This window comes from Pseudorca crassidens, chromosome 11 (genome assembly GCF_039906515.1).
Source record: "Pseudorca crassidens isolate mPseCra1 chromosome 11, mPseCra1.hap1, whole genome shotgun sequence".
NCBI lineage: Eukaryota > Metazoa > Chordata > Mammalia > Artiodactyla > Delphinidae > Pseudorca > Pseudorca crassidens.
Window position 1 is genome coordinate 8,058,335 of NC_090306.1, and position 14,068 is coordinate 8,072,402.

General features: G+C 34.1%; 1 protein-coding gene across 1 annotated transcript; it reads left to right on the forward strand.

Annotated features, from left to right (window-relative positions):
* Positions 1-2,279: 2,279 nt before the first annotated feature.
* Positions 2,280-8,509, forward strand: LOC137202758 (natural killer cells antigen CD94-like). Its single transcript, XM_067698626.1, has 6 exons — positions 2,280-2,459; positions 3,796-3,888; positions 4,036-4,098; positions 5,541-5,692; positions 6,467-6,570; positions 7,384-8,509. Exons 1-6 carry the CDS (start codon positions 2,429-2,431, stop codon positions 7,502-7,504), a joined length of 564 nt encoding a protein of 187 aa, XP_067554727.1. The 5' UTR covers positions 2,280-2,428; the 3' UTR covers positions 7,505-8,509.
* The last annotated feature ends 5,559 nt before the right edge of the window (positions 8,510-14,068 follow it).

Genomic DNA, 14,068 nt, shown 5'->3' on the forward strand with positions numbered 1-14,068 from the left:
ATGAATTTGGTAAAGTAGCAGGATACAAAATTAATGCACAGAAATCTCTGGCATTCCTATACACTAATGATGAAAAATCTGAAAGTGAAATGAAGAAAACACTCCCATTTACCATTGCAAAAAAAATAATAAAATATCTAGGAATAAACCTACCTAAGGAGACAAAAGACCTGTATGCAGAAAATTATAAGACACTGATGAAAGAAATTAAAGATGATACAAATAGATGGAGAGATATACCATGTTCTTGGATTGGAAGAATCAACGTTGTGAAAATGACTATACTACCCAAAGCAATCTACAGATTCAATGCAATCCCTATCAAACTACCACTGGCATTTTTCACAGAACTAGAACAAAAAATTTCACAATTTGTGTGGAAACACAAAGACCCCGAATAGCCAAAGCAATCTTGAGAACAAAAAATGGAGCTGGAGGAATCAGGCTCCCTGACTTCAGACTATACTACAAATCTACAGTAATCAAGACAGTATGGTACTGGCACAAAAACAGAAATATAGATCAATGGAACAGGATAGAAAGCCCAGAGATAAACCCACGCACATATGGTCACCTTATCTTTGATAAAGGTGGCAGGAATGTACAGTGGAGAAAGAACAGCCTCTTCAATAAGTGGTGCTGGGAAAACTGGACAGGTACATGTCAAAGTATGAGATTAGATCACTCCCTAACACCATACACAAAAATAAGCTCAAAATAGATTAAAGACCTAAATGTAAGGCCAGAAACGATCAAACTCTTAGAGGAAAACATAGGCAGAACACTCTATGACATAAATCACAGCAAGATCCTTTTTGACCCACCTCCTAGAGAAATGGAAATAAAAACAAAAGTAAACAAATGGGACCTAATGAAACTTCAAAGCTTTTGCACAGCAAAGGAAACCATAAACAAGACCAAAAGACAACCCTCAGAAGGGGAGAAAATATTTGCAAATGAAGCAACTGACAAAGGATTAATCTCCAAAATTTATAAGCAGCTCATGCAGCTCAATAACAAAAAACCAAACAACACAATCCAAAAATGGGCAGAAGACCTAAATAGACATTTTTCCAAAGAAGATATACAGACTGCCAACAAACACATGAAAGAATGCTCAACATCATTAATCAGTAGAGAAATGCAAATCAAAACTACAATGAGATATCATCTCACACCAGTCAGAATGGCCATCATCAAAAAATCTAGAAACAATAAATGCTGGAGAGGGTGTGGAGAAAAGGGAACCCTCTTGCACTGTTGGTGGGAATGTAAATTGATACAGCCACTGTGGAGAACAGTGTGGAGGTTCCTTAAAAAACTACAAATGGAACTACCATATGACCCAGCAATCCCACTACTGGGCATATACCCTGAGAAAACCAAAATTCAAAAAGAGTCATGTACCAAAATGTTCATTGCAGCTCTATTTACAATAGCCCAGAGATGGAAACAACCTAAGTGTCCATCATCTGATGAATGGATAAAGAAGATGTGGCACATATATACAATGGAATATTACTCAGCTATAAAAAGAAACGAAACTGAGCTATTTGTAATGAGGTGGATAGACCTAGAGTCTGTCATACAGAGTGAAGTAAGTCAGAAAGAGAAAGACAAATACCGTATGCTAATACATATATATGGAATTTAAGAAAAAAAAAGTCATGAAGAACCTAGGGATAAGACAGGAATAAAGACACAGACCTACTAGAGAATGGACTGGAGGATATGGGGAGGGGGAAGGGTAAGCTGTGACAAAGCGAGAGAGAGGCATGGACATATATACACTGACAAACGTAAGGTAGATAGCTAGTGGGAAGCAGCCGCATAGCACAAGGATATCAGGTCAGTGCTTTGTGACCGCCTGGAGGGGTGGGATATGGAGGGTGGGAGGGAGGGAGACGCAAGAGGGAAGAGATATGGGAACATATGTATATGTATAACTGATTCACTTTGTTATAAAGCAGAAACTAACACACCATTGTAAAGCAATTATACTCCAATAAAGATGTTAAAAAAAAAAGATGTAAAAAAATAAAAAAATAAAAAATAAAAAGTAAATAAATATTTTAGAAAAAGGAAACTTATGTGTGGAATTTTATTATACCAAGTAAATTTACCATTAAACATGAAAAAAACTTCCTGTCACCTTCTTTTGTGATAGTCAAAGGGTGTGCATTGCACAAGTTCAGTGAGAATTTCCTGTATTGTGGTTCCAGAAACATTTTAGAAGATAGTGATTTTACTGCTTCTTGTTCATACTACACATCTGTGTCTCATCAGCAGATGATGCACGCACACTTGAATACACAAGTTTTCTTTTTTAAAAAGTTTCTTCATACACAACTTTCAGGTTCCTTAGCCTACAGCTCAGCTCCGTGATCTAACCCAGTTCTTGAACAAGCAGCCATCGTGCCTTTCCTGCATGAACACTGGAACAACATTTCATATGGCAGGTATGTGCAGCCCAAGTCATAAAATGAAAAAATTAAAATAACCAGGAAAAATATCTTGTGGGTATGGCTAATTTGAGGCAACGCTGTAGGACAAAAGTATACATTTTTAGGCTCCCCATGTATCTGTACTTTCTACTTTAATTTCATTTTTCTGATTCTTCATTCTGTAACTTAGAAATGATTTTGTGAAGATTTTTCCAACAGGTTTAAAGAGTGGATTCTGACAGGGATAGCTCTAAATTCTGATTGGCATCTGAATTTACCAGGAAAAATATAAACAACATAATTCTAGCATGAAAATATATAGAGAATGTTAAATATTATCAACAAAATGTTTAAAAGTGTTTTTTTTTTAATTTACCATTTGTGTTGTGACATCCCCCAAACCACCCAGATTAACAGTTTGACACATTGAACTGTTGTGAATGATGACACCCTTTGGGAGTACTCTAATGTTAATGCAGAATCTCCTGATGCTAAATTATTTTAGGGGAAATGCCTGTGAGCAAGTAATTTCTGGTATGAGAAGACGTAATACATGTAAAAAATGGTTCCTGTAAAAAAGTGGTTTTTTACGTATCATAATTCAATGTACTGTGAAATGAACTCAGGTTCCCAAGTTATTAGCGCTACATTGGTTGGGGAACCTCTCATCACACCATGTCTTCTGTTCACAGTACAGCCTCTACAAAGCTATGAGCAGCCTGACATTTCTCAGAGTAGCGAATACACTGAGATTAGCAGAAGGACACACTCCCAAGTAGTATTAATATTATTGTAACAATGATGGAATACATGTCATTTAAATGAAAGACTCTGGGTCTAGACAAACTTTCATTTGATTTCTGACTTGGGTACTTAATAGCTCTGATTCCTTGAGAAAATAACATTATTAATGGATCCTACATTTTCTCAGCTACCTAATGGGAATCAGATTCTCTATCTTGTGATTTTTTTGTTGCTGTTACAAAACTAAGAGTTTGTTATATCAGCCCACAAGACCGAACTTGGTGCCTGTTGATCTCTTTTTACTACAGATCTCTAAGCTTCTTTGTCAAATTTAAAAATAAGTGGTAAGTACAGTTTGATAAGATAGAGCTGATAAAGAGGAAAAGGTATGGCTAATCTCACTGAAGAATAAAGTACATCATATAAAATTTTTGGTATTGGGTGGAGTTCTAAATGGAATGTCTTCATTTTCCAACATTTCATTGACAAAATTATGGGGTTATTAAACCAAGGAACTTTTTGGATTCTCTCACTGGTTTCTGCTTTTAAGAACTTCAGCTCCTGTGTTTGTTCTTTAAATCTTTACCCTATCTCTCTTTCTTTATAGCTTTTCAGACCACTCGATGGAGGCTGATTTCTGGGGTCTTAGGAGTAATGTGCCTTTTGTTGGTGGCTGCTTTGGGAGTTTTGTTGGAAAATTGTAAGTTTTTCTAATCAAGACTATATAAAAAGATCAAAATTGTGATGAAACTGTCTTACAATAAAGGTTTCATTTTGCTAATGTGTAATATTTTGTTATTTCATAAATCTGTGTCTGATGAAGTAAATTTCTAATTACTTCTTACAGCATTTACTAAACAAAATGTTCAGCCGACATTCTCTCCAGGACCCTCCACAGATCTCCAGGAAGGTGGGTTCCATACTTTGGAAAACTTTAGTGCTGTTAGAGAATGAAATATTCTTGTTTTTCTCACACAGAAGCATGAAGGGATATTATGCTTAGTAATAGAAATTATAGGATAGTCTCATTTTATGGCTAACTTAGTTTATTAAATTACATTGAACGTGTGTCATTTATATATTAAGTAATAAGGAAAATATTAGCCGGAAGTGACCTATTTTTCCTATGTGACTGCTCATGTTTAAGTAACAAAAGCAAATTACAGTAAATATTGTAGCTGATCCTAAGTGCCTGCTTGTGTTTCATAACACATACTTTGATACCTCTTTACCTGTACCTCCGCTTCTTCCATAACTCAGAAAGAAGCACAGAGATTTCTGCAATTCTAAACTCTACTTAACCAGTGAACGTCAGCTCAAAGATATTTTTAAACATATCTTTTCCTAAATGATGTCTCATCATCTTCTGTGTTCATATAGCACTTCATTCATATCTTTTTTCCCTCAGCGTTTTTCCAACTTTATTGAGATATAATTGACATATGACATCGTGTAAGTTTAAAGTGTACAATGATTCACTTATTACAATATTATTGCCACCATAGCATTAACTAACACCTCCATCATGTCACACAACTATCATGTCTTTTTGTGGTGAGAATGTTTAAGAAGCTCTCTTGTAGCAACTCTCCCAAGTATATAATACAGTACTGTTAACTCTAGTTATAATGATGCACAGTAGATCCCTAAAACTTAATCATCTTCTAAATGGAAGCTCGTACCTTTTGACCAACAGCTCCCCATTTCCCCCACATCCCAGCCCCTGGTAGCCCATTCAACTCTACAATCTCAGCACCACTCATTTGACAAAGATTTGAGTGCCTACCACATAATATGACTTTTATCACTGAGGATGGTAAATGTTGAAGACACTATCACTAGTAAACTGGACGGTCAGACTTCAAGCTAAGTGCTTTATTAACTTCATTTTGAAATAAAATATCCAGAATTATTTTCTGACTCAGGAAATATGCTAAAATGCTTTCCTCCTTTAAATATCTCTTTTATCTAGTTCACTTTTAATTACACAGCAGAGATCAACTTCGGGTCACTTCCTCAAAAGAGGTTCTTCTAACCGCCCCCCATCCTATACTCTGCTACACAGTATTTTAACATACTGAATTTCTTGTGTATACTTACACAAATTATCATTAAATATAATTCATAAATGACTGAAATTTGTATAATTCTGTCTCTATCTCTAGACTATAATCTTCATGAGGAAGAAGGGTCATGTCTGAGTCATTCAGATTAATATCCCCTGAACTGTGGTGTATGCAGTAAATTCTCAAAGACTAGTTGTAGAAAAACATTAAATAACAAATGAGTAAATAGCACTGAAAACAACGGAATCGCCAATGTCATCAAGTCACGTTTTGTTTTTTCTCTTAGGATCTGGCTGCTGTTCTTGCCGAGAAAAGTGGATTGGCTACCAATGCAGCTGTTACTTCATTTCTAGTGAATTAAAAACATGGAAAGACAGTAGAAATTTTTGTGTTTCTCAGAATTCCAGTCTACTTCAGATACAAAACAGAAATGAACTGGCATGTATTTAATTCTGATTTTTCTACAATTTTTTTGACCTAGGAAAATATTATCTAAGTAAGCTGAATACTTTGATTCAAGTCTTTAATCAGATAGTAAATAGGCAGTTTTATTTGAACTAATTTCCTACAATTTGAAACAGCCAAACAATCTACCCAAAATTTCTCAAAGATTTACATTATAGGAATGTGACAGATAAAGTACAAGAAACTTTTTAGAGAGAATTCAAAGAATAAATAATAGATCATTATTTTTATTCAAAGGACTTTGAATTTTTAGTTCATTAATTGAATTTATAATTTATTTTGTAATTATATAGCTTTTGTTATCACTGTTGGAATGAATATGAAGAATATTATAAAACAATTACCCAACTCTTAAGAAAAAGTGAAAATTTTCTCTAGCTCCATGCAGAACCTGTGCTAAGATTTATCCCTCAAGATACTGTTGGTTTGGGATCAAATTTGATTGCTGATCCCCTGTGAAGGAAGTGTTCCATGAAAGCTCTAATTCCCTTTATGACGTTTTTCATTCTTTCAAGAAGTGAGATTTTGTGGTACGTTTTCCTCCATAAATGAATGGGCCTGATGAATGAGAACTATGAGGCATGTGACTTGACTATACCTCCTAAATTAAAAGTTAAAAATGATTTTAGTTTGTATAATTGAAAAACTGAATCTGACTTTCTTAAAAGTCACTGACTTTCTTAAAAGTACCTGATCCCTAGAGTAGATTCAAAATAGATTAATATGTTGGTCTTTGTTTCCAAACAGCATTTTATGAAATTCATTTCCTATTATTACTGGATTGGACTCTCTTACAGTGAAGAACATCATGCCTGGTTGTGGGAGGATAATTCTACTGTCTCCCAAGATCTGTAAGTTTCTGGCACTCAAAACCTTTTTCTGTTCTTTTTGAGTTTATCCTTAGATCTGATCAGAGAATGTAACATCCAGGAACACTGTAGGTAAGATATCCTGTTTAGGACGTGAGAATACAGAAAAGAGAATTGATACAACAGAATAACAATTTTAGTCCCAACCACAACACCCAAGTGTATGCTCAAGTGAGATGAAGTTAGTGTACTTGTGACTCTAAAAGAGCTTTTGATATATGCTTTTATTTCCTGCCTTGGTACAAGCACTTGGATATGTATGTACATATACAGATTCTCACATACACAAAAGCCATCCAGAGAAAAGAGTATATCCACTATTTTCCTTATTCTGGTGGAGCCCAATATTCTCAGCATCATCCCATATTTCAAACATTCTGGGCTTATTTTCTGTGTATTTGTAATCTTCAAATCTCATTTTCATTCATAAACATGGGATTTACAGTATCATACAATGACAGGTTTTATGCTCTGATTTTTTCCCTAGACTAGATTAGCAGATGCATCTTAGAAGTAAAGTATATAACATACCAAAACCATTAAAAACAACAGCAAAAACAAAAAAATCCCCAACTTCATTGCTATTGATTATTGATGCAATAGCTGAGTTTTTGTAACATTGTACTCTGAAATTGTGAAAACTGACTTGAATGAAAAAAGATAATGTCTCAATGTGGTAATATCTCATTAAAATGCTTTTAAAATGTCTGTAGTTCTATCATTTAACAAAAACATCATCCTTGAACATTCTCATTTCCTTTTCCCAATATATTAAAACATTATTCTTCATTACAGATTTCCATCCTTTCACCCTCTAAATCCAAAGAACTGCATAATATATGACCCAAGCGGAGGAGTTTTGGATAGAGACTGTGGGATTCAATATCGTTATGTCTGTAAGCAACAGCTTATTTAGATGTCTCTTGGGGCAGAAGGGGTGTGCAATGAAGATTCAGTATACTTAGAATGGTAACATATATTACTAACTACCTACTTCTGGGATCTGTAAAATGTTTCAAATTGTGTCTTATCAATCATAATTTTCATGTATTTGAAAATGTGTTTAAATTTTTTATCAAGATATAATTGACATATTACATTAGCTTCAAGTATACAACATAACAATAACTAGACACTAGGTCTGATTAACATCCATCATCATATATAGTTATAATTTTTAAATTTTGCCGTGTGTCTTAAAATGGATGAAATGTGTGCCTACACCTAAAATTATAGTCCAGACAAGTAATTTCATGAATATTAATGTATATGGTAAAGAGTGAATTTAATAGTTTATGCATATATTCTTGGAAACTCTCTGCAGAAATTTAAATAAAACTTAATTCATGCCAAATAATATATATCACATCGTATCAGTCCTTTGTGTGGCGTACTGAGTTGAGAAGTCCCATCCTCATCTCTCTTTTTCCGGAAGTAAAAATAATTTTAGTGTTCCTTTTCAGTTCTTTCTGGATTTCTATACATCTATATGTTCTAATTTAGAGCTGGAAGTGCCATATAATAGTTTCTTCATATGTGTCACCTGGCCTCAGAGGGGAACACATTTGTGTGTCTTCTCTTGATGCTACAGAGTTCTGCAGAACAGTTGGAAGTCTCTGGCCAAATATATGGTCTCACGTGATTGCTTTCATATTTTGCAAGAGGCAAGGGCATCTAAGCCCTGATCATATAAATTTATAATACTTATTTCTTTACTCCACCTATCTTTCTTGCCTATGCTTATCCATCAGTAAAAAAAAAGCCATTCTTACATGTACATTGAAGATTTTAATCTCTAGCCAGTCCCCAAAGCCTTTTCCTAAAAGTATGTACCAAAAACTAAATACTGTAAGATGTTACAGAAAAACCCAAATGAACTTTTGGGCCAACCCAATAATTACCCTTTTTTTGGGGGGGGTGGAGGAGGGGCTAGCTCATTTTATTGAAGGATTTCTAAATAGGTAAAAGAAAGGGTGGGAACACAATGAGTTCTGATGCCCGTCTGACCTGGAAGAGATTTTCCCAACCTCACAGATATCAAAAGCCAATTCCCTTTTTGTAATTGTTGCATCTACATCTAAAAAATTGTGTATTGACATCTATATTTGCTCTCTAGTTTTATATTTTAATTAAATAATAATAATTAAGAACCCAAAGTTGATTTTTAAAATACAAAGAGTCAGGAAGAGGAAAGAGCCTCTTATGTTTTATTTCTCTAAATATAAATATAATAGTACTACAACTTGAACTCTTCACATTCTTGTATGCAGGTTGACTTAGGAAAAGTGCACTTAAGTTATACTATGCAAAATTCAGGATAGACTATAACATCTTTCAAATGTTTAACTTGGACTAAGTGAACATGCATTGCACTTTCTAGATATTTGAAATGTTTTGCCTTTGCTGTCCATGTGATTTTCATAATAATATAGTTTAATTGAATTTAAAAAGAACATTATAGGCAACCTTAGAATGAAAATAAATACTTTTCTGTTCCAACTGTCCCATCAATCTGTCCTCTTCCCACAAAAATTTCCTCTGAGTTTTTTGTGTGTTTCTTTGTTTTTTCCTACCTGGAGTAGTTTTCTCTGTAATGAACCAAGGATAGTCTATTTTCATAATTTTTGTCCAGGATGAATCTCAACTGTATTTATTTAGCCACATTAAAGTATAGGTTCAAATTGTTACTTTCATATCATTACACTATGAAGTGTCCAGAGTTCAATCAGCCTTTTTTTTTTTTTCCTGAGAACTCATGAACATTTATTACAATGCTGCAAGAACAATGAGGGAACGGAAGGTGTTAAATATGACAGATGATGTCTAATTTCAGAGAGTAATCTATGTCAAAATTGTCTCCATCGAGGGAAGAAAATTCCTGTTGCCACCCAATTATAGCTCAGATGTTTTTTTAAGCTCCCATATCTTTTCAGGGCATTGTGATGGAAAGTGCTGATTCGAATGAAGAGTACTGGTCACCCATGGCAGTGGCCTGCTCACATCTGGCCCCATCATACTAATCACAGTCAATCCAGGAGCATCTGACCCATTTCATTTTTATTATTTTTTCTGCCACTCTTACCTGCATTCTATTTTCCTTCATCCTGAAAATATCTTTGTAGTCCTTGGGATGGGAACAACATTTTTTTTTTTTTTTTTTTTTGCGGTACGCGGGCCTCTCACTGTTGTGGCCTCTCCCGTTGCAGAGCACAGGCTCCGGACGCGCAGGCTCAGCGGCCATGGCTCACGGGCCCAGCTGCTCCGCGGCATGTGGGATATTCCCGGAGCAGGGCACGAACCCGTGTCCCCTGCCTCGGCAGGCGGACTCTCAACCACTGTGCCACCAGGAAAGCCCTAAAATAAGTTAATTCTTAATGTGTAATGAAATATAACATAAAAATAAAGACACTATCATGAAAAAGACAGGGATCTAGGGCATTAGACATGTGTTTAATTCACAGAGCCACGTTTACTAAGTTAATAATTTCACAAATTGCAAGAAGAAGAAAAGAAACAAAGAAAGAAACGGAGAAAGACAGAAAAAAAGGGGGAGAGGGAGGGAGGGAGGAAGACAAAGAATATTAACAAAACCTGGTGTGGGTATTTTAAAAAGTAAAAGAAAATGAAATGCATCTTGTATCAATAATGTAAATCATGTAGTAAAGTTCTTTATAGTGAAGGACTTACAAAGAATAAAATAGTAGGTTCTAAAATTTTAGGAAAAAGACAAGTAAAGAATCTCGCCTCTGAACAACACGAGTGAAAAATAATTTTTTTTCTTTTTGAAATAATCACTACTGAATATGTAAGAGGCTTTTATAAATGAAATGTGAATATGAATTACCTTTTGCACCTAAAATTAAACTAAAACTTTTTTTAGTTTATACATACAATATGTAATTTAATTTAAACTTCATTATTAAGTATGTGGAAAATGTGGGTATTATTTTATTTCTTATTTATGTATTATTTAGGTAAATATTTATTATTATTTTATGGGTGAAGAAATTAAATCTTAGAGGCGGCCAAAATCATACTGCTTATTCAGTATAAACCTATCAGCTATGAGTAATTTATAATATTTTTAGTTAAAAAAGCACTTTTAAATTTATGTCACTTGAGTTGAATATCATAGAAATCCACTAAGGTAAATATGGCATGTCTTATACCTCTATTTAATAGAAAAGGAAACGTAAGTCCATAGAGGCTGTTATTGTCCCAGATCTCAAAGCTAGAGACTGGTAAAATTTTGATTAAAACCCAGTTCTAACTCCAAATACTAAGGCTGTTATCTCAAATTGTGAGATACATTCCTTTAGGTAGTTATTGAAATGAAGGAGGAAAAAACCTTTCAAGTTTTTGAAGCCAGGATTTAAAATATAACATGACCATAATATAAAATGAACATAAGTGAATCATAGTAAATTACTTTTCTATGACTTATATGCTTGTATCAAATTCTGGGTATCTTAAAATTGCACAGAAAGACCAAACTACATTTATGTGGAAAGTACGTACCCACGCTGTGATGGGCCCACGGATCTCGGACCAACCCCATCATAGAATTATGACTGCCCATCTATCCCACAGATGAATCCAAATGCTTCATTTTTTACAAAGGATTACTGAATAAAATAAAAATGTGAATTTTTTCCTGTTTCCTCTCCTTGGGGTGAGTTGATATATTTAGATTAGAAAAGTGAGAATACAGAAAACTTTCACCCATGCAGACATGAAAAAGGAAAGAATGGAAATGAGAATTCATATAGAGCCAGGTAAAATTACTTTTAAATTTTCTCTTGCTATAAAATAAAAAACAAAATGTTAAAAAATGTAATAGCTGTTTTTAGTTCACCTACACTAAGATACTTAAAGATGTTTTTCATCACTGATAGTGAATGATAACACACACAGTTTTTTTTTTTTTTTTTTTTGCGGTACACGGGCCTCTCACTGTTGCGGCCTCTCCCCGTTGTGGAGCACAGGCTCAACGGCCATGGCTCACGGGCCCAGCCACTCCGCGGCATGTGGGATCCTCCTGGACCGGGGCACGAACCCGTGTCCTCTGCATCGGCAGGCAGACTCTCAACCACTGCGCCACCAGGGAAGCCCCACACACAGTTTTTTATTTATAGTCGTCTTATTTTATTTGGTGGTAACTTTATTGGTGGTAATTGCTTTCTTTGCAAGGTAAGTCTGGGTAGGATATATGAATTTTTGTTGAATGAGTTTTTCTAGTATACTTTAATTAAAGTTCTGTCCACATCGTTGTCATCATTTACAAGTTATCGTTGTCATCATTAACAAAACTAATCTCACATTTGTTAATATAGTAACATCTTAACATTGCCTAGCAGAGCTCTCAGGAAAAAATAAAAGGTGTTTAATAAATGCGCATAGTGCTTAGATTTTTAAAAATATAAACTGTTCTACATTTGATCATGATAGTTGGAAACAATGAAAATAATTTGTTTCATTTTGAAAGTAAGGTTGTGTGTCACATCTTATAGTAATATCATAACCTCTGATTCTTCAATAAGTATATCCTACTTACCTATCATTAAATAAAGTGGAGCAGAATATACCTCAGAAGTAACAAGTATTCATTGCCTTCAGTAAGTCAATTCAAACACTTAAGAAACAATTAGAATTACCTTATAGCGCATATATTTTTAGAAATTTTCTTGAGGTTAAAACCTCAAGAGTTTCTTATTTATTAAACAATAGTTGTTAGAAACACACACACAAACACACACAGACACACACCTGATTAGAGAAGGAAGGTCCTGATTCTTGTGGATAAGAGCCTCCTGAAAAAATTAGACCTGTCCTGAGTTCCTGATTTAGATTCGATACTAGCAATATCCAGTCAATTCTGATCCCTGAAAAGGATATGACAAGTGTTATTCTAATCTCATCTTTCTGTTGAAAAAGCATAGCACAAACCACAGTGCTTCCACCTCTCACGACACAGAAAATTTCCCTTTTTGGTGGAATAAATGTTAGGTCCTAACATCACTTTAGGACTTAAAAATGGTGAATTCAGTGATAAGAAGTCACCAGAGTTTTAAGAAACAAATGGTGGGATCACATAATCTCTTTCTGAATTTTTTTCAAAAGTGAAAAATTTGTAATAAAATATGGTTATAAGTACTTTGTGGAAAAAATAGAGAAAAAATTAAACTTCTTAATCATTTTGTGCATAGGCTTTTATAAGTTTGAGTGGAATTAAGTATGCTGTATCATATAAGCTGAAACAACAGAGAGATAGCTTTCATATATATACTACATAGGTACATACCTACATGTATATGCATACATATGTATATATGCATATGTGTGTATTTATATGACCTTTTAATAATGAAAATATAAGTGTATACAAGATAAAAATTCCATGATGAATCATCATATGCCTAATTTAAATAATTATCAACTTGTGACCAATATTATTTCAGTTATGATGTATGTGAGTCTCTCAGATCTACCTCTGCTCCTAAATAGGGCTCTTTTCTCCTTCTTCCTTGTGTACACCACTCATTATATTACTCTCTCTTTATTGCTCAGAACAATAGCTCCAAATCCCTTACCAGAATAGTAACATAATCAACTAATGTCTTAATGCTCTCATTTTTAGCTATTTATAATTTTTATTATATTAAGAAATGATGACAGCCAAAAGGAGTTTAAATAGACTGAATGACTAAAAGTAGCATGGTATCCTGGATGGCATAATGGAAGAGGAAATGGATATTAGGTAAAAACTAAAGAAATACAAGTAAAGTATGTTCATTAATAATAATATATCAGTTCATTCATTGTGAAAAATGCACCATGCTAATGTAAGCTGTTAATAATAAGAGAAACTGGACACTGGGTGTATGGGAACACTCTGTACTACTTTTGCACTTTTTCTGTAAATTTAAGACTATTCTAAGATAAAAAGTTTATTTAAAAATAAGTATTGGTGCTTCTTTATAATGTTATATTCTACAGAATAGTAACAATCATTATCTTTATTATTATTATAAATTAGATGGGGCAATTTGAAAAAGAAAACCAAAAAACGACTCTAAAGGGAAACAGCTTAAGAAGGAGGCATTCATATGAACTTTCACTGAACATGCGCTTCTGAAAACAGAACTTCAACCAGTAAATCCACAACCTATTCAGTCAATAAGAGAATTATCAAGCAATAATTTTTAGTCAATAGAACAATTACATAGACACTGTAACTATTTACTATGTACAATATGTGTGAGATAATTTAACATAGGTAAAAGTCAATTCTGCAAAGTTTGATAAAGCTATAATAATTTTTATGAAATCAATACATTATTTAAAATCTTCCTATAGGGATAACACAAAAGCCAATTTTTTTTTTTTTTTTTTTTTTTTGCGGTACGCGGGCCCCTCACTGCCGTGGCCTCACCCGTTGCGGAGCACAGGCTCTGGCCGCGCACGCTCACGGACCCAGCCG